Source organism: Gracilinanus agilis, chromosome 2 (genome assembly GCF_016433145.1).
Source record: "Gracilinanus agilis isolate LMUSP501 chromosome 2, AgileGrace, whole genome shotgun sequence".
Taxonomy (NCBI): Eukaryota; Metazoa; Chordata; class Mammalia; order Didelphimorphia; family Didelphidae; genus Gracilinanus; species Gracilinanus agilis.
The window spans coordinates 604553714-604579599 of NC_058131.1; the positions used below are offsets into that span (position 1 = coordinate 604553714).

Here is a 25886-nt window from a genome sequence, read left to right on the forward strand (position 1 = left end):
TGGTGAAAACTGTGGAAATAAAGGTTCAAAATTGTTTCAGATACTTTTGATAGATGTAATCAAAAGTATTTTCAGTGATAAAACGAAGTGAAGCTCATAGATGAACTTCCCTTCAGGGCCAGGCACAAGGAACACTAAAGAGACTCTTGTTATAGAAAAATAAGCTATTTATTTAAAATATATATGGATAAAAAGAATTTCTAATTCTAAGGGATTCTAACTCCATCCAAATAGAACTCTCTGGTTCCGCAAGGAACCGCTTCTTCTCTGTTTCACAGGCTACACTAATTCTCCCTGATCTGACTAACCCAAATTTATACTATTCTAAATAAAACTACCACTATTATCCTTAGAATTCTTAACTTCACCTTTAAGTTATAAAAATAGCAAAGGCTAACTGGTTGAGTCTCAACAAGAATCAAGTTAGGACTCTCAACCTTAATAGACTCAGAGACCAAACCAAAGACCAGGGTTTCTTTGGTCTTCTCAGAGTTTAATCAGTCTATAAAAAGTAATAGATATTCAATAGTGTTTCCCAAGTTGGAAAAGAAAATAGTACACTCCTTCAGGTCTTTCACTCAGACAGAGAGAGAGAGGCAAAGATATTACCTTCTCCAGCGCTGAGAGAGAAAGTCCCTGTGTGTGACTCTGCCAACTGCCAGACACTAACTGTGAAAGTGCCACACCCAGAGAGAGTAACTGTCATAGGAAAATGGTTACAACTGCCAACATTTGAAATTAAAACTCTCAGCTCTGTTCGAAACTCCAATTCTTTCTCAAGCCAGCTTCTCTGCTTCTTATATCTAAACTAATAAAACAACTTATTTTCTAATATCATCCTTTGAGTATCCTTAAAGAGGTATAAGATAAAAAAGACCCATATGTACAAAAATATTTATAGAAGTACTTTTTGTATTGACAAAGAACTGGAAACTAAGCAAGTGCTCATAAATTGTGCAATGCTGAAAAATTATGATATATAAATATAATAGAATATTATATTGGGTTCCAAAAAATGATGATGGTGATGATTTTTAGAGGAACCTTGGGAGACCTGTATGATTAAGTTCTGGGTAAAGTGAGCAGAACTAGGAGAATAATTTTTACAATATCAATAGCATTGTAAAGACAAACTGCTTTGAAAGATAGGAATTCTGCTCAATGCTTCATGACCAAATGATGAAATATAGTACCTAGCATAGAGTTGATGGACTCATTGCAAATTGAGACATATTTTATCGACACAGCCAATGCAGGAATTTTTTTTTTGCTTGATTGTACATATTTTTATGAGGACTTTGTTTTTGCTTTCCATTGAGACAGGAGGTATGGTAGGGATCAATTTTTTAAATAATTGAGAATCCTAAATTATTATTATTTTAAATTTAGAGCTGTACCTGTGGTTGCAAACCTGATTGAATAGAAATATATTGGAACCTTCACAGAAAAAATGGAAATTAGAAAGAGCAGAGGCAGGCAAAATTTTTGGGAAAGGATTCTGTTTTGGACATATCTGGTTTGAGATGGCAATAGGGCATCCGGTAGGAGAAAACATAATTTCTCTTCTTGAGGGTAGAGACTTTGTCTTATTCGTCTTCATATCTACATCCCAGTTCTTAGCTTTATGCTTTGTATTCAACAGATACTTCATATTTGTTGAATGAATGTTTCAAGACAGGGCCTTTCTGCAGTGTTTGGGGTAGAATAGTGCAGCAAAGAGTTAACTATTGACTGTTAAAAAATCAAAAGACCAAGCCATTGCATTTCTGGCATTTTTCTAGCATGATAGCTGGAGAGGGATGTGTTTTTCCATAGTCCCCTAGTGTATTTTAAACAGGATGAAGAATTTGTACTTTTATGTACAGATTAAATACCAGAGGAGGTGCTGGCTGCAAAGAGACAGAATAGTGGTGATTTTCTAATGGGGAACAGAGCAGCAGGATGCAGTGAGCTTTGGTCTTATGATACTGTTCATGTTTTGAACATGAAGACTGTTTAAAAAAAAAGATGAAATGATGTGTTTTGCAAAGTGCAGAGGGAATGATTTGATGAAGTGCCTTGTGGACAGTGGGTAATTCCACATATTGGTTGTTATTGCATTGGGTGCAATATTTCAATCAATGCTTGATTGTTCAAAGAATGATTATCTAGTTTCCAAATTGCTCAGATCTTTTATTTTACTTTTTTTTCTTACTTTTGCCTCTCTATTGGCCATCTTATGTCTAATTAGCACCTTTACCAGACAGTAGGGAGGAGAAATAAAAGGAGTGAAACTCAAACCAGTCTGCCTTGCTACTTGGCTAAATAAGTTGTTTAGATTATCTGTGGGTATCAGTATCTATGATATCCTGTTCTCCATTGCCACATATAATCAAGACCTCCCCCATGTCAGCCAGTTAGCTTCACTGTATCCTGTGGCCATAGACTGTAACTTGAACCCCAGCCAGCCATCTGGAACATGCGTGCTGTTGGTCACAAGTGTAACCAGGCTGGAGAGATTGTATGGATCAGGGTATATCCATACCCAATTCCTAGGAAAACAATATAACAATTGTGCCCCACTGTTGGTGGTTCAGTAGTATCACCATCAGGCAAGAGGAACACTTTTATTATTAAGACTTGCCAGAATGTACTATGGCTGAAAAGTGCTTTCATACCATTAGTCAATCAATAAAGCACCCCAGGTGTGAAGTCTTTCACCAAGCAACTAATCAAATAGCACAGCTTACCTTAACATGATGGTTTCTTCTGTATCTAAACATTTGAGATTTTTACATGTAAAATAAATGTAGATTCTTTTCTTATCTAGTCAGTCCATTGATAAGCATCATTAGGTGGTTACTATATACAAGACACAGTGCTAAGACTTGGAAATCACAAAGACCAGAACAGCCCCTGTCTTCAAGGAGCTTATATATTGATGGAGGAATAACTTGGAAATGACTCTGTAAACAGAAGAAATATACAGATAATTCATCTCTAAGAGAAAGTACTAGCAGTGGGGAGATGATAAAATTCCTCCTATGAAAGTTTGGATTTGAGCTGAGTCTTGAAGGAAACCAGGAAAGCCAGGAAGAAAAAGTGAAGTGGGGGAGCATTCCAGGTTGTTTACTGGGAAAGACAGTGAAAAAGCACCACTCTGGGGAGATGGAGTGTTTGGGTGTGAAAGAATAGCAAATGGGCCCGGGTAGCTGTATTATAGCAAGATGATATGCTACAAAGAGGTTAGAGGATTATAAGGACTGAGAAAAAGCCATTAGATTTGGCAGTTAAGAGATCACTGAGGAAGGGGAGGACGAGGAATGAGATAATATTTGTAAAGAAATTATCACTGTGCCTGGCAAAAAGTAGGTTCTATATAAATGTTAGCTAGTAATAGTAGCAATTGTAGCAGTAGCAGAAATGAGATCATACTTGTAAAGAATTTAGCATAGTATCTGGCTCATAGTAAATAGATCCTATATAAATGTTAGGTGGTGGTGGTGGTGGTGGTGGTGGTGGTGGTGGTGGTGGTGCTGGTACTGGTGTTGGTGCTGGTGGTGGAGCTAATGGTGCTGGTGGTGGTGGTAGGAGGAAGAGGAGGAGGAGATCCTAAGAGGAGAAGGAGAAGGAGGAGGAGGAGGAGGAGGAGGAGGAGGAGAAGGAGGAAAAAGAAGTTAAAATAGTAGTAGCAGCAATAGTAATGAGATAATATTTGTAAAAATCTAAGCATAGTGTCTATCCCATGGTAGGCTCTATAGAAATGTTAGCTAGTAGTAGTTGTAGTAATAATAGTAAAGATAAACTGGAAATTTAAATTTCTCTTGGAGTTATATGTTCCATATACAAAGTGATATCATTAAGTGCAAATATGTGAATAGATTTAACTAAGAAGATATGGGCCACTCAGAAATAGTTTATATTAACATTCTGAGTATTCCAGGTTTTCTTGTGGGGTTCATAGAAATGGTGAGAAGAGAGGAAAGTGTTTAAGGGTTTTGAGTCTGTGCTTCCCTGATATTATCTAGTCCTACACTGTATGAAATAGTAATGATTTTTTTGAATGCTTAGAGACTTTGTGCTATTGAGCTGACTCTGAGGGCAGAAAAACCTCATTTCAAGTCCTACTTCTGACTCATACTGGCCATATGACCCTAGGAAAGTCACTTCATTTTTCAGTGCTCTGAGGCCTAGAGTCTAGACCACCATGTTAGTCTCTAAATTGTAGAATATGCTAACCTGCTTTTATAAAGAAAGTTTCTTACTTGTGAGATTACCAAGGAAATTAAAGATGTAACCCAGTGGTTCCCAGACTTTTATGGCCTACCGCCCCCTTTCCAGAAAAAATATTACTTAGAGCCCCCTGGAAATTATGAAACTATTTATTGAACTCAGAATAGAATGTAATACAAAAAAAAAAGTGTGGCCATCACCGCTTCCCTGGATCGCTGCAGCACCCACCAGGGGGCAGTAGAGCCCACTTTGGGAATCACTGAAACCCCTAACCCTATTCTCTTTAAGGTTTCCCAAGTACTTTCTCAATATACAAATTCAAGTCAAGTATTTACTGGACATCTCTCTTGTGCTTGCTACTTTGTCAGAGGATATAAAAATTAATAAATCATGGTCAAAGAACCTACAGCCATCAGGTTATCTCATGTCACCCTTATGCAACCCTTGACTTGGTGAAAGTGTTCTTAGCATTTTACAGATTAAGAAGCCAAGACTCAGAGAGGATGTGGGCTTGCCAACAGTTAGTAAAAGACAAAGCTGAGTCTGACTTCAAACCCAGGTCTTGCTTTTTATTTCAAATGGAAATTCTTTCCACTACATCTTGCTGAAATATTCTAGTGCAGTATTTCTCAATTGCCAGTCAGCAAAGGTTTTACTACCAAAGATCTTTTCCTTTTAAAAAACTATGAACTTAAAAAGCTGCTTCCCCTTTATATCCTGTTCCTTTCACTCCCATCTACTTCCCCTTCCCTGTTTTTTTTCCTTTTCCTCCTCCTTCAGAGGTACCATCATGCTATACCTCCAGGAAAGAATTTGGATGTTTTACTAGTTTGCAGGGTTGTCTGGTTTGGGCAACACCCATACACAGCATCTTCCCCCTCATATATCTTTGAAGTCAGTAAACTGTATTGATTAAAAAAGAAAAGTAATAGACAACCACCTCAGGATATAAGTATAAGCTAAATGATCAAAAAATATATGAAGTTAATATGATATTGAATGTGATAGAGGCAGGTGAAAGATCAAGATGAAATTCTCAAGAAAAATTTTAGAAAAGAGAGTATGATTTCATTTGGGGTGACCAAGGAAAGCTTCAGGGAGACGGTGACACAAGCCGAATTATGAAAGCAACTAATGATAGGGATAGGTACTATGATTTCATGGATATAGAGAACTCTCTAGTGGTATCAAATTTGAGAAATAAAGATTCTAAACCTTGAGATGAGTAGGGAGTGCATTCCCAGAATGAGAGATGGCCTATAGAAAAGTATGGAGGCAGGTGATTGCATGTTAGTTTTGGAAATAGTTATTAGACAGTCCAGATTTGGTAGAATATAGAGTATGGGAAGGGATAGGTCAGAGACGGATTATTAAAGGTTTTAAACGCCAGAGTAAAAAGTTTGTATTATAACCTGAAAGCTTTTGAGTAGAGGAAAATTTGAACAACAAAGTGAAGAATAAATTAGAGGAGATGATAGATAGGAGTCAGAGAGATCACTTCTGAGACCATTTGAACTGTCCAGACAAGAGGTGGTAAAGATCTGAAATAAGCTTATGACATGAGATCAGAGGAATGTATGAGGAGTTGTAGAGGGGAAAGTTAACAAAATTTACCAACTTTGGATGGAAGGAGAAGAAAGAGAGAAGAGTCAAAGATAATTATGAGGTTTTAAGACCAAGTGATTGAGAGGATGACCATGCCATGACCATAATAACTAAGGAAGGTATGAGTATAAGGCAGATGATGAATTCAGTTCAGGGCATGTTTACTTTAAGGCACTATTGGGACATTTAGGTAGAGATATCCAGAATGCCTTTTGAAGGAGGAGAAATTTAAAATAGATGCTCTGTGGCACTGTAAGGGTCATCATGATCCTAAAATAAAATACTTACCTTTTATTTTTAAATGAGCACACAAACTTAGTATAGGTCAAGGCATAGTTTAGAGACTAACTATGTAATCCATTGTTCTCTGATACAATTTTTCCTTAAAAACCAAGCTCTCTAATTTTGTCCTGCTAAGTCAACCAATTAACCCTAAGTTGCCTTGAAAAGAATCAACTTCCAGCTGTGTCACCTCTTCCTAAGGAGAAGCTGCCTCTTTAAGATGCTGTTTCAGGGGTACATAATTTTATTTTGGAACACATGCTGCATATTTCATGAGTTCTGTGTCCTTGCAGGAGTAAGCTTCCCCAAATTTTGATGGATGCTTTTCCTAGTATCAAGTTTTTTCAAGGTCAACTTCATGTACACATCTGTTAAAGTCACTGTGTTCTACCTTTTGAAAATAAGAACATTTTGTCATGGCAATGAATAGAATTTTTTTATCCCTCTATCCCTTCATTTCAGGGGGCTGCACATATTTGGAACCACTTCAGATATTATCTGTAACTTGACCATTGCTTTGCTTTTATTTTTAATCATTTCCTCTTGTTCTCTCCTTCCTCCTCCCCCTTGCTATCTTGGTTTTCCTCTGTATAACCAAGATAAGATGTTTTCAGTTTTCTTAAGAATTCTTTTGGTGAAATATTTCTATTTTATATTTGTCTTCCTTTTCTAGCCTGTGGAGTATTTTTTTCTGTGTACAAAGTCTTCTTTTGTGATCTTATCCAAGGCAAACTTCTAATTTGTCTCTTTTTTTGTCAGTATTGGCCAAAAGACTGTTTGAAACCCATCTGGGCTGACAGCAATTAGGGAAAGATCCTCTTCCTTTAGAAAAATAGACTGTCCCTATCCTAGGGCCATGAGATCTTTAGGATATTGGAATGGGTAGGCCTCCATAAAGAGGATCCAGCAAAACAACCTGCTCTAAAGCTGGAGCACTGGTGTCAGCAGAGATCTGCCCCTGAAATTCCTATCTGACTTCCCTGTAATTGTGACCTAATCTGTCATCCTTTTCTAGTTTCACCTTTCATCTCTCCCAGCTGAATTATCTCTTTTTAATGGCACACCTAAAGTTGCATTGATTCAGACTAATATCTAATTCTTTGTGTCTGCTTCCTTGGATCTGATGCCTCTATCACTCTTGTCTTCCCTAAACTTAGATAGACCCTCATTAAATGGCAAGAGCTGACAGGATTGGCTCTCCCAGAATATTCTACATTCCCACCAATTCTCCAGTGGACTAATGACTCACAGTAGATCATAGTTGCCAGAACATGGCTAGATTCTTGCTCCTGTCTGCCATAGTTCCAGGCAAGGTTAATAACTCTTTTCTCCCATTGCCCTATATCAGTGCTCAGATTGTTAATATCATTACCTGATTCTTCAGAGAAAACTGAGAGAGTGAAAACTGCCTTCTGGGGCCCTATAGACAACTGAGGTCCAGTTACCCTAATAATATGTAGAGTCAGAATGTTACCAATGTGCTGACACCTCTCTCTCTCTCTCTCTCTCTCTCTCTCTCTCTCTCTCTCTCTCTCTCTCTCTCTCTCTCTCTCTCTCTCTCGACCTGTTTTTGAGAAATTAGATTTTTGTCAGCAAGATAGTAGAATCATTGGGAAGTTTCATGAGAATTGTAACTGATCATAGCTATAAAAACAATTTGAAAAGTTGTCTGAGTTAACAGTTTGAAAATCAAGCTTATCCTTGAAGAACAAAATTCATTGTATTAAGGGATCAAAGTTATACCCAACTCCAGTCTCTTACTTTTGTTCAATATAATCAGAGGGTTTAATTTAAAAAGGGAAAACCTATCAACCTTGTTAGTTGTATTTATATACTGTTTGTTCTCTTTTTCTTTAAAGAATTCTGAGCTGCATCCTGCTACCAAATCCCATCACTTTAGAATTAATATTACCTGATGATGCTACATGAATGCAAATTAAGAAATACCATGTCCTCTAGAAGAGGCAGTATAGTGTAGTGCTTAGAAAGCTTGTTTCAGAGCCAGGAATACCTGGGTCCAAGACCCACTTCTGATACCATCTGTTTGACCTTGGCCAAGTCACTTACCTCTCAGTGCTATAAGCAACTCCCTAAAACTACAAATTGCAGAAAAGGTGCTAATCTCTATTAGTAAAGAAAGTTTGCTCACCAGGGTGTTCCAAAGAGAAATGAAATCACAAGTCTAGTCCAGTATTCTCTGAACAATCAAAATGGCAGGTGCTCAAGGGGCAGCTGGGTAGCTCAGTGGAGTGAGAGTCAGGCCTAGAGACAGGAGGTCCTAGGTTCAAACCCGGCCTCAGCCACTTCCCAGCTGTGTGACCCTGGGCAAGTCACTTGACCCCCATTGCCCACCCTTACCAATCTTCCACCTATGAGACAATACACCGAAGTACAAGGGTTAAAAAAAAATGGCAGGTGCTCAGTTCAGGAAGCCAAAGATGCAGGCAGCAAGCATAATACCAATGATGATTGTCATGCAAGAAGTGGTATAAAAAAGCACTTTCAAATATATATTTAACTAAGAAAATCAAGAGGTGAGAGAATAACTGACAGCTTAAATGTTGCAAGAGTATCCATTAAATATTAGAAGACTTTGAGGAAAGCCTCTGGTGCATTATATAAAATCTTTCATGAAAAAAATTATGGGAGAATGTAGAGAAGAAGCATACAGGATGAGAATGTATGGAATAGGTTGAGATATCACTGCCAAAAAGGGAAATACTACATCAATAAAATAACAGACACATTGGAGTAATATTACAAAATGTGTTCTCTCCATCAAGAAGACCTGATTTTCATGATAAAATCTCACATTTCCCATTATGCCAATCCATTTTTAAGCATCTGTAGCACCTTTTTTTATTGCCCATCAAATCAACTCCACTCCCTACTCTCTACTTTCTGGCCCTACTGCATTTATCCAACTTTTCTTCCCATTTTTTCTCAGCATCAACTCTCCACTGCAGCTAAGTCAGGACTACTTTTATCCCTCTCACATCATACTTACAGAAACCTTAAGGACCTATATTATAACTGTTGCCCTGAGGAAAAAGAAATATAACCATAGTGTGCACCCTCAAGCTAAACTCTGTAGAATAGATTAGAAATAGTTTGTTGGCATAGTGGAAGAATGCCACACCTAGATTCAAGAAGACCTGAGGTCAAATCTGATCTTAGATATTAATGGTATGATCCTGGACAAATCAGTTAACCTCTGGTTACCTTAGTTTCTTCAACTATAAAATGAGAATAATGATTGCACCTACCTCCCAGAGTTGTAAGGATAAACTGAGATAACACTTGGAAAATATTTTGCAAACCTTGACGTGCTTTATAAATGCTAGTTGTTGTTATTGTTATTTATTCTAAGGCAGATTATCTTTGTAGATATGATTTCCCAAGTCTCTATGCCAACTATATCTGCAACTCTGTATAGCTACAACAAGTGGCAGCCCATGACTCCCATTCTCTGCAGGGAACACAGATCTAGACATGCCCCCTGGGTGTCCAATTGAATCCATCTGGTAAGACGTGGAAAACATTTATATGAAGATGGGAAAACCCAGACTTCCCAAGATGAAATGTATGCTTCTACAACATATGGGTAGAATCTATTCCTCTTTCTTTCATTTGCTCAAACAATTGAAATTTGTCTTCTGCTGCTACAGAATGAGAGAGTACTTTAAAACAAAACAAAAACTTCAATTGCTTCCTTCTTCTGGCTCCCCTGTTTTATATCCTGCAAGCAGTCTGCAACACCGTGGGGTAGAATTACTTATTAAGCACTGTGCTCCTGCATACTCCCCCCATCCCAAGCTGAACCACCATGATTCCACATCTAAAGGTGTGAGACTACCAATAAATACTTTCCGTTTCTCATCTCCATTCCTTTGTTCATTTTATTCTTCCTTTCTATAAAACTTTCCCCAGTCCCCTCTACCTATCCAATCCTATCCATGCTTAAGGCCAAACTTCCATAAAACTTTGAGTGCTACTGTTTATCTTGACTTCTAGCTTCCCTTCTCTGAAACCTCATAGCATGTACTGTATGTGCCCAATCATCTCATTTTCTAATCACATGTGTGTGTCTTACCTTCCTAATTAGATTATAATGTTCTCTGATGACAGGGTCCCATGAAATACTTCATTTGTGCGTTCCTTATGAATCTTATGAATGTATTAATGAATATATTTTTTTACAATGTCATTTTGCTTTTCTTTTAAAGAGATTCTGACTGGTGATCACTTCTCCCTGCAGAGCTCTCCCTCTGGTTAATTTAATGATAATAATAATATAACATTTGGGCTATCCATTTCTGACCCCTGCAGAGTCCTTCCTCTGTCTATTTTAATGAAAATGCCAACCCAACACTTGGACTATCCATTTCTAATCTTAATACATGATGAGCCCACCTATTTTTTAGTCCTACGTGTACATACTCTTGACAAAACTCAACTTCTCTTTAATTGACCTTGTGAGGAAGAGTCATTATATTATCAATTTGAGTATTGGTATGCTTCAGAGTTACACTGTAATATAGAAAATTGCTAAAAAGTTATACATTACATTCCCAACCTAAAAAGTGTTTACTTCCTCGGGCTCTCCCTGTGATCAGTGATTTATAAGGCTTCTTCAGCAAAACTTAACTGTCCTGTAATTTGGGCTGTGGAGTTGCTATGGTGACAAAGTACCAAGGTCATGCAGAGATAATTCATCTTTAGGCAACAAGCACTGAGATGATCTTAATCATAGTGTTTTAAAATGAATGGAAGTGAAACAGAACACAGCTCCTCCCCTAGTAAAGGGCATGAATCAGTGTAGTCATTTGCATTTTACTGCCACAAGACACAATAATCACAATTAGATTTTCAGAAGCAGGAAAAGATGCTAGTTATATATGACCTAGACAGACACATGGAGAGCTTCATCCCAGAATTTGTGTATAAATGCATTTGGAATTTGGGTAGAAGAGCAAATTTTTTTTCCAAATTTTCATGGACTGATGATCTAATGGTATAGGCACTCCCTCTACCAGTGTCGGTCTCACCCATAAATTCTCATCCTGTATGACTCTTGTCCATGCCCTTCCATAAATCATTGAAGAGATCTACCAAGTGCCCTTGAGACCTTCTTTTGGCTATTTAAATAATAACTGCTATGTAATGCTTGCACTATCCATCACTGATCTCTCTATCTTAACTATTTTAATGGATTTTTTTTCTGATCATACATATTTTTGAGGTATAATAGAAAAAACACTAACTCTGACAGCAGAATACCTGGTTGCAGGCNGACCTCACAAGGATCTCATGGGCCCCATAGTCAATAGTCAACAACTTGAATGAGAGAATGTTATATAATACTAAAAGAAATTGAATGTTACTTTGAGAACTTTGAGAGTGGGGTTCTGAAGATTCACACATGTGTTATTTGCATTTTAAAATGCTTTACTTGAATATCAAGCATCACATATTACTTTTAGGTTGGGTTTTTTTATGTCCCTTTCTCCTTCTTATACCTTACTTCTTCTAAACCTATTCTTTATTCTCACCCATTCCTGCTTTACCAGTTAATTAATCAAAAATCATTAAAACACCTAGGATGCATGAGATGTTCAAGGAAGACCCTTTTCAAGGCTGCTTATCTTCTTTGGTGTCTACCTCTTCTCCCTTGTGGCTCCAAGAAGCTATAGCATGCACAACAGCCACATCCTGGTAAACCATCTCAATAGGTAGGCTAAACCAGGTTGAGGGTAATCAATAGGCCTCAAACACTTTGGTGAGTTGGGGGCTGTCTATCTCAGGCATGCTTCCCAGTAGAAAGGGCAAAGAGAACAATTTGTTTCAGTGGCCATGAAAGTGGCAGAAGCAGGCTCCGTGGAGTGCTTAGATCTTGGTTAGACATCAAAGAACCCAAGGTTATCCATTGCATTCCAAGTCATGCCACGCATCTTGACTTTTGTCTTGCAATTGGATTTCCATGACTGTAAAAGAGAGTGAAGCTGATGACTTTGTGCAACTCTACCTCACTTAAAACAATTCACCCAACCAAATCAAGACGTCACTCTATGATATTATTGGTGTTCTTCAAAACTGAAGAATGAACAATACCAACAAAGCACCTGTTATGTACCAGGCACTAGAGGCACCCACCCTCATACTTCCTTATGTTTATGGACATTTCCATATGGTTGTGGAGTTCCACCATCATTTCAGTCCCTCAGGACTATCTAGGACTCTGTCTTCCCTCACCTTCTCTAGCTAATTAGTTGCCAAGTCTTCTTGATTCATCCTTCACAGCACCTTTGCAATCATTCTCTTTAACCAATCTCCTTTCCACCACCTTTTATTCAGGCCCTTATCCACTGGATGAGTCATTCATGGCCACTTCTCTCCTGGACTATTTATTGTAATAGCTTTCTCTCCCTGCCTCTATATTCTATCTTCTCTCAAGCCATTCTCCTAACTGATATTCCTAAAAAGCCCAATTCGAGCAATGTTACTCCTTTGCAAAAGAAATTTAAGTAGTTCCCTATCACTTCTAAATTACAAACTCCAGGGGCAATTAGATTACTCAGAGAATAGAGAGCCAGACCTGGAGATGGGAGGTCCTGGTTTCAAATATGACCTCAAATACTTCCTAGCTATGTGACCCTAGGCAAGTAACTTAACCCCAATTGTCTAGTCCTTACTGTTCTTTTGGAAACAATACTTCATATTTATTCTAAGACCAAAAATGTGGATTTATTTTTTTATTACAAACTCCTCTGTTTTGCTTTTAAAACCTTTTATAATCAGGCTCCAATCTATTTTTCAACTGATATCATATTATTTCTCTTCACACACTCTACATTCTAGGCAAACTGGCCTACTTGCCATTCACCAAATATGACATTCCATATTTCTCCTTTAACCATTACACATTCCATAGCTAGAACATTTATTCTACACTATTGTGTCTTGAAACACCTTCACTCCTTTCAAATTTCATATCAAGTAGTACCTCTTATACAAGACTTCCTGATCTTGTCAGTTGTTAATATTCTACACCTCTCCTAGAGTATTTTATGTTTCTATAGTATATATCCACATATATTAAAGTTTTATTTTAGTATTTATGCTAGAATTTAAAATTTTTACTTTGGCATTTAAAAAGTTTCATTTATATTCAAGTTTTTAGGTACCCATCTATTTTAGAATGTAAATAAAATTGGCATTTTGAAGGAGGTATGTAAAGGACTCCATTGTTCCTACTGAAACCGGAGTATAACATGGAGAAATAAACATTGAAACAGTTGTCTTACAGAGTCATGGCAGAAATATCATGAAAATATGTTGTCTGATCTCCTTGTGTTCAGCGGCCCATGTGGCACACAGCTGTGATTTATTTTCAGAGTGCTGGATTGGAATTTGACAGACTGCAAGGTTTGCCTTCCTCACAGCTGAAACCATTTGCCGTTGGGGTGATGATAAAGCAAGTGACAATTTACACTTAAAATGCTGTTAAAAAAAACACACAGAAGAAAAAAAAACCAGGACCCTTGAGTGAGAACAGACAAGCACCAAACTGTGTTTGTAACCGGAATTATACAAATGACAGCTACTCATTTATTGGGAATTAATTGGGAATTTATTCAGTAGCACGAAAGCTAGATAATTGTCAGAACTTATAGCTAACCTTCTGCTAACTGAATCACATTCAAATGTATACATCCAATGCAATTGTTTCTAAACTGAAATTTTAAAAACTATAACACCTACCCTGAAATCCTACTCTGATGGCTCATTGTGGATCAAAGGTAAATATGAGTTCACGAAGAGACTTTATGAAAGAATGTTGAAACTAGAATCAAAGGACCTGCACTTAAATCCTGGCTCTGCCACTGGGCAAATCTCTCACTGACTTGGTCCTTAGTTTTCTTTTTTTGTAAAACGAAGGGAGTAATTTACGTGACTACAGTATTTCCACCTGAAATAATAGTATATGAATGTAATGGAATATTATTGTGCTATAAGAAAGTGTGAAGGGAGCAGTTTCAAATGAACCTAGAAAGACTTGTCTCAGTTAAGGCAAAGTAAGATAAGCAGAACCAGGAGGGTGGGGAGGAAGGAGGAAGAATAGGAGAGAGGGACAGAGAAAGAAAGAAAAAGAGAGAGAAGAAAGAGAAAGAGGAAAGAAAGAGAAAAGGAGACAGAAGAGAGAGGAAGGAATGAATTAATTATTAACCCAGTTTATTCTTAGCACTGTTTTAAACACTTTTACAAATTTCTCATTTGATCCTCACAACCCTGGTTATATGGGTTTTATAAAGAAACTGAGGCAGATAGTGGTCAAGAAACTTGCCCTTGGTCACATAGTGTCTGAGTCTGGATTTGAATGCATCTTTTTAATTTCAGGCCCAGAGCTCTATGAATGTAATGATCAATTGTGATTTCAGAGGCCCCAGACTAGCCCACTTCCTGTTGAATATGTGATGGACTCATAGTTTAGATTGAGACATGACTTGTTTTAACATGGTCAATGTGGAAAGTGGTTTTGTTTGACTGCATATTTGTGACAAGGGTATTTTTTTTTACCCTTTTTTCCTTTTCCAGTAAAGGCAGGGAGGCAGAAGGGAAAAAAATATGGTTTTTGTTCATTAAAAAAATTAATTTAGGGAAAGGATTTCACTTCCAACTCAATATATGATCTTTTATCAGTGGAGCACATGCCTTCATAAACTCCACTAAAGTGAAATCCTTTAAGAATGACCCAAGTGATAGACTATATATGTGCCATTCAAGGGCCAGTCTAGCAAAGTTTGGAGAGGTTTGTTTTCAGAGCAGTTGCCCAATAAATGAGAACTCTTTTCTTTTCTTTTTTTCTTTTTTATCTTCTCATCTCTTTTCTTTTTTATCTTCTCTTTTCTCTTCTTTTCTCTTCTCTTCTTGTCTTGTCTCTTCTCTCCTTTTCTTTTCTTTTTTTTCCCTTTCTTTTCTTGCTAAAGTATCTCATTAAGCAGGGCCATAAGGCATAGAGAGGTTTCGATTCATCTTAGTGAGGGGAATACCCATATAGGTGAAATCACAAGATGCCTCAAGTATTAATTACTACTTTACCCATGCTAGATGCCTGAATGAAATAGAGAATGACCCATTTCTTTCCTAATTGATGTCTTAGGGCTGTGCTTTAAACTTTACAACTTCTATAAAAGGTTAAGAGGTAAACAATTATGTCTTACCCTGACATAACACTTGCCTTTAAGGTGCTCCTATTGTACACATTGGTGACAGCTTAAACAAACTGTTCGCAGGTACTGTAAGTGTTAGGACATGTCTGTTGATTGTAAATTTCTTCACAAGATGTTAGTGAGGCACTCAGGATTCTTTTTAAAAAAAAGAATTCTAAATAGCTGTCTTTGTCAAGACACCATCTGCCTGTCTGAGATAGGGTTGGGTTTGATTAAGGCTTAACAAAATGGATTCTGGAGTTCAGGACTAATTTGTCGCTGGAATATGGAATGAGTATAGAACTGGAGTGTGTGTTGAAGCACCTTACTAATCAGGGAGGAGTTCGGCAGATACTTGGTTAGGTGACGTGCATATTAATACCAGCTCTGAGTTGAGACCAGTGAGAAACAGGTCAGGGCTTAGAACATAACATGAGTTAGTGGATAAGACTAAGATAATAATTCCTCCCCATACCTCTTGCAGCAGGGGTTACTAACCTAACTTCTCTGAATTTTTTGATGAATTATATTTTGATAACTATTGGAATTTATGATGCAGTGGATAGAGTGTCAGTCTTAGAGTCAGAAAGACTCATCTTCCTGAGTTCAAATCTGGCCTCATATACTTATGTGATCCTGGGCAAGTCACTTAACCCTGTTTGCCTTGGTTTGCTCATCTGTAAAATGATCTGAAGAAGGAAATGACAAATCTCTCCAGCATCTTTGCCAAGAAAATTCCTAACAGGGTCACGAAGAATTGGACACAACTGAAAAATACTGAACTGAACTGCAATATAATTAGTTTCCTTTGTAATCCTTTGTATTTTGTGTGTGTGTTCAAAAACATCATTCTAAGAAGGATCCATAGACTTCACCAGATTTCTAGAAAGGCTCAAAAAGAGGTTAGCAACCCCTACTTTAAGTTTTAGGAAAGTACTTTGGATATGTAACTGTATTATAACAACTATGTGATGTAACTACTATAGGTATCATCTTTGAGAATAAAACTCAAAGGAAAAAAATGGCTTGTCCATGAAAGAACTTGATTCATGTTCTTTCCCTCCCCTCCTCTCACCCCCCTCCCATAGCTGACATGCAATTCCACTGGGTGTTACATGTGTCATTGATCAAGGCCTATTTCCATATTATTGATATTTACTCTAGAGTGATTGTTTAGAGTATACATACCCAATCATGTACCCATCAACCCATGTGATCAAGCAGTTGTTTTTCTTCTGTATTTCTGCTCCCACAGTTCTTTCTCTGGATGTAGCTAATGAGAATCCTAAGCAAGATGTAAACCTCATTCCATATTCTGAATCCAAATCCAGTTGGTTTCCATTTCCCCAAAGCTGGAGTCTCCTTAGCCAGGGCTTCTCCCAGGGTGTGGTGTTTAGAATGGGTTCCCTAAAATATATCGTTTAGATACATGTAAAACCCAGTGGAATTGTGCATCAGCCAAAGGGGGTTAGGGGCGTTTGGGGGAGAGGGAAAGAACATGAAACATGTAACTATGAGAAAATATTCAAAATAAAAATTAAAAAAAGAAAAAAATAATAATAAAATGAAATGAAATGAAATGAAATAGGTCATTTAATGGATAATTCAGTTCTTTCTGGGAAGGTAGTGATTTCTACCAGCCTTAAAAGGGACTCTGACCAGGATGCATGAGACTTTAAAACTAAAATGGGGATTATAATAGTACTTACCTTGCAGAGTTGTGTTGAGAATCAAATGAGGTAATATTTATAAAAAGCATTTAGCATAGTGCTTGACACATAGTAGGCAATTACATATATATTATATATGTGTGTATGTATATATTCAAGTATAAATGTTTAACATCTCTCCCCCCCAAAAAAAATCTTGGTCTTTGTTATGAGAATTACTCTTAAAGACAAGATATGACCTGGGTTCAAATCTGGCCTCAGATACTTCCTATCTGTGTGATCCTGGACTTAATTTCAGTTGCCTAGGCCTTGCTGCAATTCTGTCTTCAAATTGATACTGACAGAAGGTAAGGGTTTAAAGCAGAAAAAAAAAGTAAGTTTTATAATAGGGCATCCATTAGCTTAGAGCCTTGATCCTACTAGAAGAATCTCTATATATCTATATCTATATATCAGTAAAGATCATTTTAGTAGCCATCAATTTTTATAGGGAGAGTTTACATATTTTTAGTCATAAAACTTAAAATTTATATTTTACTGGCTAAAAGTTATTTTTTGGGGTTCAGCTTGGTGGCTCAGTGGATTGAGGGCCAGGCCTAGAGACAGGAAGTCCTAGGTTCAAATCTGGTCTCAGACACTTCCTAGCTGAGCGACCTTGTGCAAGTCACTTAACCATCTTTGCCTAGCCCTTACCACTCTTCTGCCTTGGAATGAGTACACAGTATTGATTCTAAGATGGAAGGTATGGGTTTAAAAAATTTATTTGTATTTGTTTTCTACAATGTATTCATGACAGCTTTTTGTATTAGTGAATTTAATTTTTTAAAACATGCATTCTTTTGTAAACAGCTTTCCTCCCACTCACTATCTTGAATTCCTGTGTCACAGGGAGAAAAAATGAAGAAAAAACTCAAAATATATAACTTTTGTCAATATATTTCTCCACCAACAAGTACTACATGGTCACCAATATGGGATGATTTGAATCACTTCATAACCTTGTATAAAGTACTTTACTCCTCTGTGCCCATTTCCTTATTTGTAAAACAGATATAATAATATTAAACTATGTGCCTCATAGAAATATTTGAGGAAATCTCAACACTTTAAATCTTAAAGTGAATGAATGAGTGAATGAATGAAAAGGCATTTATTAAGCTTTTATTATGTCAGGCACTGTGCCAAGCACTGAGGATACAAATACAAAAGAATGACCATCCCTGAACTGACAGAGAATATATTCTAACAGAGGGAGACAACACATAAAGGGAAATAGTGACCATGGATGGGAATTTTGGTCTTGGAGGTCAAGAGTATACATCGATCCATAGTGCCATTGATTGACATGCCTTTTCCAACAGCAGTTGATTTGCTTTGATTCTTGGGCAATGAGAAAATAAAATAAAAAGAGTTTGGACTTTGCAGGCTTTCAGGAACTATATAAATGCTATCATTGTCTTCATCATCCCAGAAAAAAAAATGATTACTGTTGCCAGGAGGAGAGAAAGGTGTGCCATTTTGTTACATCAAGAGCTGAAACTTTTTCTAGGATAACCCTACAGTAGTAGGTTTAAATCTAAAAGGAGTTGTGTATTCTATCAAAGTCATCCTGTTGAATCTCTTTTGTTCTGTATTAACGACTTAAAAAAGGCTTCTTTTCTTTTCTCAGGAAAGGAAAGAGGATAGAAACTATTTACTACAGTATAGTATTTGTATTATGGGTAGATTTAATTGATTCATGTTCTCCTTGCCAAAACACTCAAGACTTGAATGTAGCAAGAAACAAACAATGTCTACAGTTCCCTTTTTCTTGGTATCCAGAACAAGGGAAGGAAATTATCCTCAGTTTGTTCTCTTTCTTTTTTAGGTCGGATTTTGGATCTGAAGACAGGGACCGTCAAGAAGGAAGGTCAGCAATCGTCTATGAGAATGTGCATGGGATCCAGACGCTCTTTCATTTGCAGGATGAGGTTTGTAAAAATAACACTTTGTCTCAAGCTACTATTTGCCATGAATGTCACTTATGGGAAGGGCTGAATACTCAGTACTTCCCCATTACTTTCATGACAATAACAGTTCACTTTTTATAGTGTTTTCCTCACTATTATTATCCCCATTTGAGTGCTAAGGGAACCAAAGCTTAGAGAAATTAAGTGATTTGCTTAAGGCCACACAGGACATGTGGTAGATTTCAGAGTAAATCTCATTTTCTGATTCTAAATCTAGAGTTTCTTCCATAGTCTGTGATGCCTCTATTTCCCCAGAGCAGCACAGTGTTTTGTACCTGTGTTTTCTGAGATTTATATTAAAAGTATAAACAGAATCTCACCATTGGAAAAGACTATAGAGACAAATTAACTAACAATTGACTAAGAATAGTCTCAACAATATCTTTAACAATTAACCATCCACTTTAAGATCCATAATGATGGGAAAATTATTACTTCCTGACCATTCCACTTTGTTTTTTAATTTGTTTGGCTTAGTTTTTTATTTGGATTTTCTGTTTTAATAACAAATATTCACATAAGTTTTCCAAAGTTATATGATCTGTATTATCTCCCTCCCTTCTCCCTCTCCATCCCCAGCTGACAAGCAATTCATTCTGAGTTATACATGTATTACTGCATAAAACATTTCCATATTATTCATATTTGTAAGTAAGTGATCCTAAAAAACCAAAATCCCAAAATATATACTCAAATAAACAATTAATAAATCATATGTTTTCATCTGTATTCCTTCTCCAACAGTTCTTTCTCTGGAGACGGATGGCATTCTTTTTTGTAAGCCCTTCAGAATCATCTCATATTGCTGGTAGTAGCAAAGTCTATCACATTTGATCATTCCACAATATTGTAGTTACTATGTACAATGTTCTCCTGGTTCTGCTTATTTCATCCTGCATCAGTCCATGAAGGTCTTTTCATCTCTTTCTGAGATCATCCTGTTCATCATTCCTTATAGCATAATAGTATTCCATCATCATCATATACCACAATTTTGTTCAGCCATTCCCCAATTGAGGTACATCCCTTTAGTTTCCAATTCTTTGTCATCACAAAAAGAGCAGCTATAAATATTTTTGTATAAACAGGTTCTTTCCCATTTTTAAAAATCTCTTTTGGATACAGACCTAGTAGTGGTATTGCTAGATCAAAAGGCATGCATTCTTTTATAGCCCTTTGGGCATAATTCCAAATTGCTCTCCAGAATGGTTAGGTCATTCCACCTTGAATGGCTTCAATTGTTAGGATTTTATCTTTATGGTTAACCTAAACCTGCCTCCTTACAACTTCCTAGTTTTGTTTTTTAGGGCCAAACTGACCCTCCCTCTAAACTGACATGATGCCATTAATGACTGAAACTGTGTGTTCAGCCAGTTTCTAATTCCATCTAAATGTACTATTGGACAGCACACATCTCTCATCTTGCCCCAAAGAATGAGTCAAATGTTTTACTGAAATCTAGAGAAATTTTCTCTATAGCATTCCCTCTGGCATTCAGAATCTTCCTTAATCTGCCTCCAGCTTACTTTTCCAACCTTTTATTTTGCTAATATCTATCTAAACCATCCTCTTGAGCCAAAATGGTTTATTTACTGTCTTCCAAGATGTACTGTGTCATTGTCTTACCATCTTGCTTATGTTCATTCTCCACCAAAAATTCTGTCTTTTCCTTTTTCTTTACCCAAGTGATATTCACCCTTCAAGGCCTAGTTCTATAAATACTATCTTAACTGTTTCAATGCAGAATGAAATTCTTTTCCCTCTGAAATCAGAGGACTTATTGCCCTCCAACACTCATCTAGCACTTAATTATCCAAAGACTTGTAATATCTCCTGTAATAAGTGGGTAAACATGGCTAATAATAGAGGAGCTGGTGGTACAAGTGAGTCACCTGGGCCTGGGAGCCTGCAACTACAGTAGCAGGTGATTTGAGACTGTCAGGGATGTGTAGCCTGAGCTGTGATGCCCAGTCAGTCTCCCTGCTACCTATAGGCTCCTTTAAGGTGGAGAGTGAGGGGCCCCTCCGTGCTGGAGTGAAAGCAGAACTCAACAGGAAGTGAAGTTCACACACTTCCTGGATACAATGGATGCTTGCCCAGTGCTTCTTTTAAAGTCAACTGGTTGTTATTCTCCCCTCTCCTCAACCCCTTAGCCCAAGATGATGTTATAATAATTACAGAAACTCTCAGTTTCAGGCTAAGGGTTTATTTTAACACAGAAGGGAAAACTGAGGTAAGAGGGTTTAGGGCTCTTGAGAGGCTGTTGCTAGGGGCGACTGGCAAGTGATGGCTATGGAGCTAAAAGGTAAGGTCGGGCTGAGGGAACCAGACCTCAACCAGAGATAGTTTAGCACTGCCCTGATGTTGTTAATTGGTATAGGAGTGTCCCTGTTGCTAGGCTACTCTAATCTAAATCCTGCCCACTTTCCACAACCCAAACCTCCCTTCAACCTCCCGGGGTCCCCAAGGGGAAGTCAGGGGCAGTTGGGTGTCTGGGTGAGGTCAAGGAAATCAGAACCCCCAGGTTGGTTCTGCAGGGGTTTTTATAGTCCCAGCTCAAATTGTCAGCTCCTGGGCCTGGCACCTGCCCGGCCCGAGTTCCATTCTCCTAACTGACAGGATTGCCTAGGGTAATTTTGCAAATGCAAGAGATCTTGCATAAATTCTGCATTACACTCCTCACAAATATTGTTATTTGACTATTCTTGCTTGTTCATTTCTTGTATCTTCTATTAAGTTATAAGTTCCTTAAGAATAAAGGCAGCTAAGTGGTACAGTGAGTAGAGGGCCTGGCCTAAAGATGGGAGGTGCCAGGTTCAAATCTGCCCTCAGATACTAGCTATGTTACCCTGGGCAAGTCACTTAACTCCCATTGCCTCTCCCTTATCACTCTTCTGCCTTGGAACCAATACACAGTATTGATTCTAAGACAGAAGGTAAGGGTTTTTAGAAAGAAAAAAAGAAGGAAGGAAAGGAAGGAAGGAAGGAAGGAAGGAAGGAAGGAAGGAAGGAAGGAAGGAAGGAAACTNAAGGAAGGAAGGAAGGAAGGAAGGAAGGAAGGAAGGAAGGAAGGAAGGAAACTCTACTTTGTAATCTGAAAAATATATATATATTTATTTATTTTTGGTATGGCAAAATTTATTGGTGCCTAGAAGGCAAGAAATGGATAAGATGGGAAGTTCTAGATGGAAGCTACACTGTGGCAAGATAAATAATCCTAATGAAAGGGTGGAATCTTATGCTATATGCTTCATAGTGATAGAGAGGAAAGGCAGACTGTTTTTCAGTAGATCATTCCCTTTGTATCTCCCCTGGCCTTGATCTTCTCAAAATTCTTCAGGATGATGTCATATAACACAGCATAAGTATTTCAGATCTCCATGACCATCAGTCTTGCCTCTCCATACTGTGCTTCATCCAGTTCATGAACCAGCTGTCGGTAGTCACCCACATAAGGCTGCTTTGCTGCTTTAGCTCCTGCATTACTCCTTTCTGAGAGGTACTTTGAGATCTGGGTGTGCAAGCCATGCAACTTAGTTTAGAGTGTAGTCATCAGCTCAAATACCTTCTCCTGAACAGTTTCTCCAAAGTTGTTTCCATCCTCAATTCAGGGAACCTGAAGCTGCAACCACAAGGAGACCAGGTTGGGCTGTCCCTTGACATCTTTGATTTCAGGCTTCATCCTCGCCAGGAGGTCCTCAGTCTTCTCATTGCAGCTTACAGGCCCACAAGGAAGACCTTTATCTTCATCTTCCTCTTTTTTCCTTCCATCCTTATCTTTCTCTTGCTTCCGATGCTCTTCCTTCTCTTTTTCTTTAGTTGGGTCAGGATCTGGGATATCGAGGTGGGCCTTTAAGAGACTGAAATTGGCCTCATTCAGAGATGGGTCCTTCAAGAAGACATCCAGGTCTGAAATCTTCTTGGGGAAATAGCGTCAGAGCAGGATCTCTACCTGAGAGCACAACTCCTTTTAGAACGAATCTACCTTGGCTTACTTAGACTTCAGGTTTGATGCTGAGGGTGGCCATAGCAGGGTGGGGCTAAGGGGACAGACAGAGCAGCGAGGCAGGAGCCTTTTTTTAATTTTAAAAGCTCTACTGAGTCTAAGTACTAAAATAAATAAATAAGTTAAAATAAAATCAAGGGTTTTGATCAGATGGCTTCTGAAATCCCTTCTAGCTCTAACATTATATGATTCTATATAAGGGCCTTCTGATTTCCATATGAAATTTGTACATATTTCTATTACCATACACCTCCTACCTTCAAACCATAGCAGTGAAAAATACACTGGACCAATTATTCCCAAAACAATAGAGGCTAGTCTAAGCCTATCCATATGTCTACTGGTACCTAACATGCCATACCTGATAGCAGGTACTTGAGATCATCCATTTCTGCTTCAATTTTCTAAAACTATAAGCAATTCAAACCATATTCTATAGGCTAGACAATAAAGACTATTTAAGATAATGTGAATTTTCATTATTTTTATTATTATTAGGCATTTTATTTTATTTTATTTTATTTTATTATTATGGCTTTAGTGAACTTTTAATGTGAATATCAACTCATTCTAATAGAATATAGGACTTTTTTTTCTTTTATATAAAACCCTTACCTTCCGTCTTGGAATCAATACTGTGTACTCATTCCAAGGCAGAACAGTGGTAAGGGTTAGGCAAAGATGGTTAAGTGACTTGCCCAGGGTCACACATCTAGGAAGTGTCTGAGGCTAGATTTGAAACTAGGACCTCCCATCTCTAGGCCTGACTCTCAATCCACTGAGCCATCAAGCTGCCCCCAGAATATAGGACTTTTATAGAGCCTATTAATGGTATTCTTAGCTTTGAGCACAAACTCCCAATTCATTCATTCAGTTCAATTCATTATCTCGAGTTCCTACCACTTAAAAGGAACATCACCAAAGGAGACAGAGAGAGATATCCAAAGCCTAGTCCTTATGCTGTCAAAGACACATTCTCCATCATCAAGGAGCATACAATCTTGCAGGACTAAACATGGCACATAGATAGCCATGGAATCCTATGTGTGAAGAGCATGGACTGTATAGTCAAATGTCTAAGAGATTCCAGAGAGGGGAATGACCAGTTTTGACTGGGAGAATCAGAAACAGATAGATGAACCTTGGGAGGAGTAGAGTTTCCCTGGCAGAGATGTGGGAAGAGGTTACATGTTTATTTTTTCCTGTCATATATTAATACAACAGATGCAGTAGGCTGAGTACAGACTCTTGTGGAGCTTTTATTTAACCCTGCTTTCACCTCTCCTCTTTTGTCCCTCTCAGTAGTCTCTGTATTTCTCCTTGTATTCATGAAGTATCCACTGATCTACTGAAGTGAAAACAGTAGGATTAGGATGAAAATTACACTCATGATTAGAGAAAGGGAAGATAACTAAAGTTGGTAAAGCACAAAGTTGGATTTAATGAGTTACTAGAGAATAGAAAATGCACAGATCTGGAGAAATTTGTATTTTCTGCAGAGCCTGAAAGCTTCAGAAGTTCATAGAATGGGAATGATAAAAGAAATAAATATTCATTATTTATTTAACCACTTTATGATATGGAGAATATTTGACATGTGTTATTTTATGCTCATAATGGCCCTGTGAAATAGGTTCTATTTTTGTATCCCCATTCCTTAGATGAGGAACCTCAGAGTAGATGATGTGAAATGATTTGCCCAGAGTCACATAGCTCCGAAGTGTCTGAGTCAGGATCTGAGTGCAGGTGGCGCTGATTCTAAGTCAGGTGCTCTAACAACTATACCACCAGAAGCCTCTGCATCCAAAGCTCACATGTCAATAAGTGTATTTATGAGCAATTTGCTAAACCTGTTTCCTTCTGTTTGGCTTAAAAGTGATCTGAATCCAGGACTCCAGGGATTACCTAATAGTTTGCTATACCCAGAATCCAATTACTTTGTGGAGATAGCAATTACTCTGCCTCTCCTAATTTACCTACCTACATGAATTTTGGAGTAAGTGGCAAAGAAGTACTTGTGGAAGATAGGGATGAAGGCAGTGGATAAAGAGCTGAACTTGGAGTCAGAAAAACTTGGGTTCAAATCCTACTTCAGACACCTATATAACCCTAGATAAGTCACTGAACCACTGTAGAACATACTTTCCTCCTCTGCAAAATGAGGGGGTAAAGCCATCCACACAGTGGGTAGAGAGATAAGCATGGGGTTGGGAGGACCTGGGCAAAATCTGACCTCAAACACTTCCTGGCTGTGTGACCCTGGGCAAGTCACTTAACCCTGTTTGCCTAGTCCTTGCCCTTCTGTCTTAGAGTTGTTACTAAGACAGAAAGTAAGAACTGTAGAAAAAAATTAGGGGGTGGGACTGAATTTGATGGCTTCTAAGGTCCCCTTATGATCCTATAATTCTTCCCCACTGTATACATCACAGTCAACTAACACAACTACTGCTACCCTGTTCAGCATTTGTATTCTCTTATCTTTCTAAGTTTCTAGCAAAACTACTGTGGCAGTCCTCAGTTCTCCTCCTTTCTCATCTCCTGTGCCTGGGCTACAGAATACTGAAAAAGAGAATTCAGAACTGTGCAGACCTAGTCAGTTCCATAGTTATACTAGCTAACCAACCTGGCCTTCACTGCCATTCAATTATCCTTTAATTCCTCCTTCTTAGACTCCCTAGTATATAGACTACATAGTGGTTTCTTCAGACCTTCTCTCTGTAAAGCCATCTTTGTTTCTACACATTCATTTTTGTTTTCATGAAATGATCTTATTTCTAACTACAGAGCAAACTGACTCCAGAAAACTCCAGTAGAAGTTTCTTTGTAAAACCTCTTCTTTGTTCTTGTTCAGTCATTTTTCAGTCATGTCTAACTTTCTTTATGACCCCATTTG

The 25886-nt window shown here is 37.8% G+C and overlaps 1 protein-coding gene and 1 pseudogene across 1 annotated transcript in view; one reads left to right on the forward strand and one right to left on the reverse strand.

Annotated features, from left to right (window-relative positions):
- Window positions 1-25886, forward strand: part of ARNT2 (aryl hydrocarbon receptor nuclear translocator 2) — a 258400-nt gene that overhangs the window by 131909 nt on the left and 100605 nt on the right. The window contains exon 6 of the mRNA XM_044660152.1: window positions 18846-18948. Coding sequence (XP_044516087.1) covers window positions 18846-18948 — 103 coding nt within the window. The remainder of the gene's footprint in view (window positions 1-18845; window positions 18949-25886) is intronic.
- LOC123238112 lies at window positions 22076-23015 on the reverse strand (annotated as a pseudogene).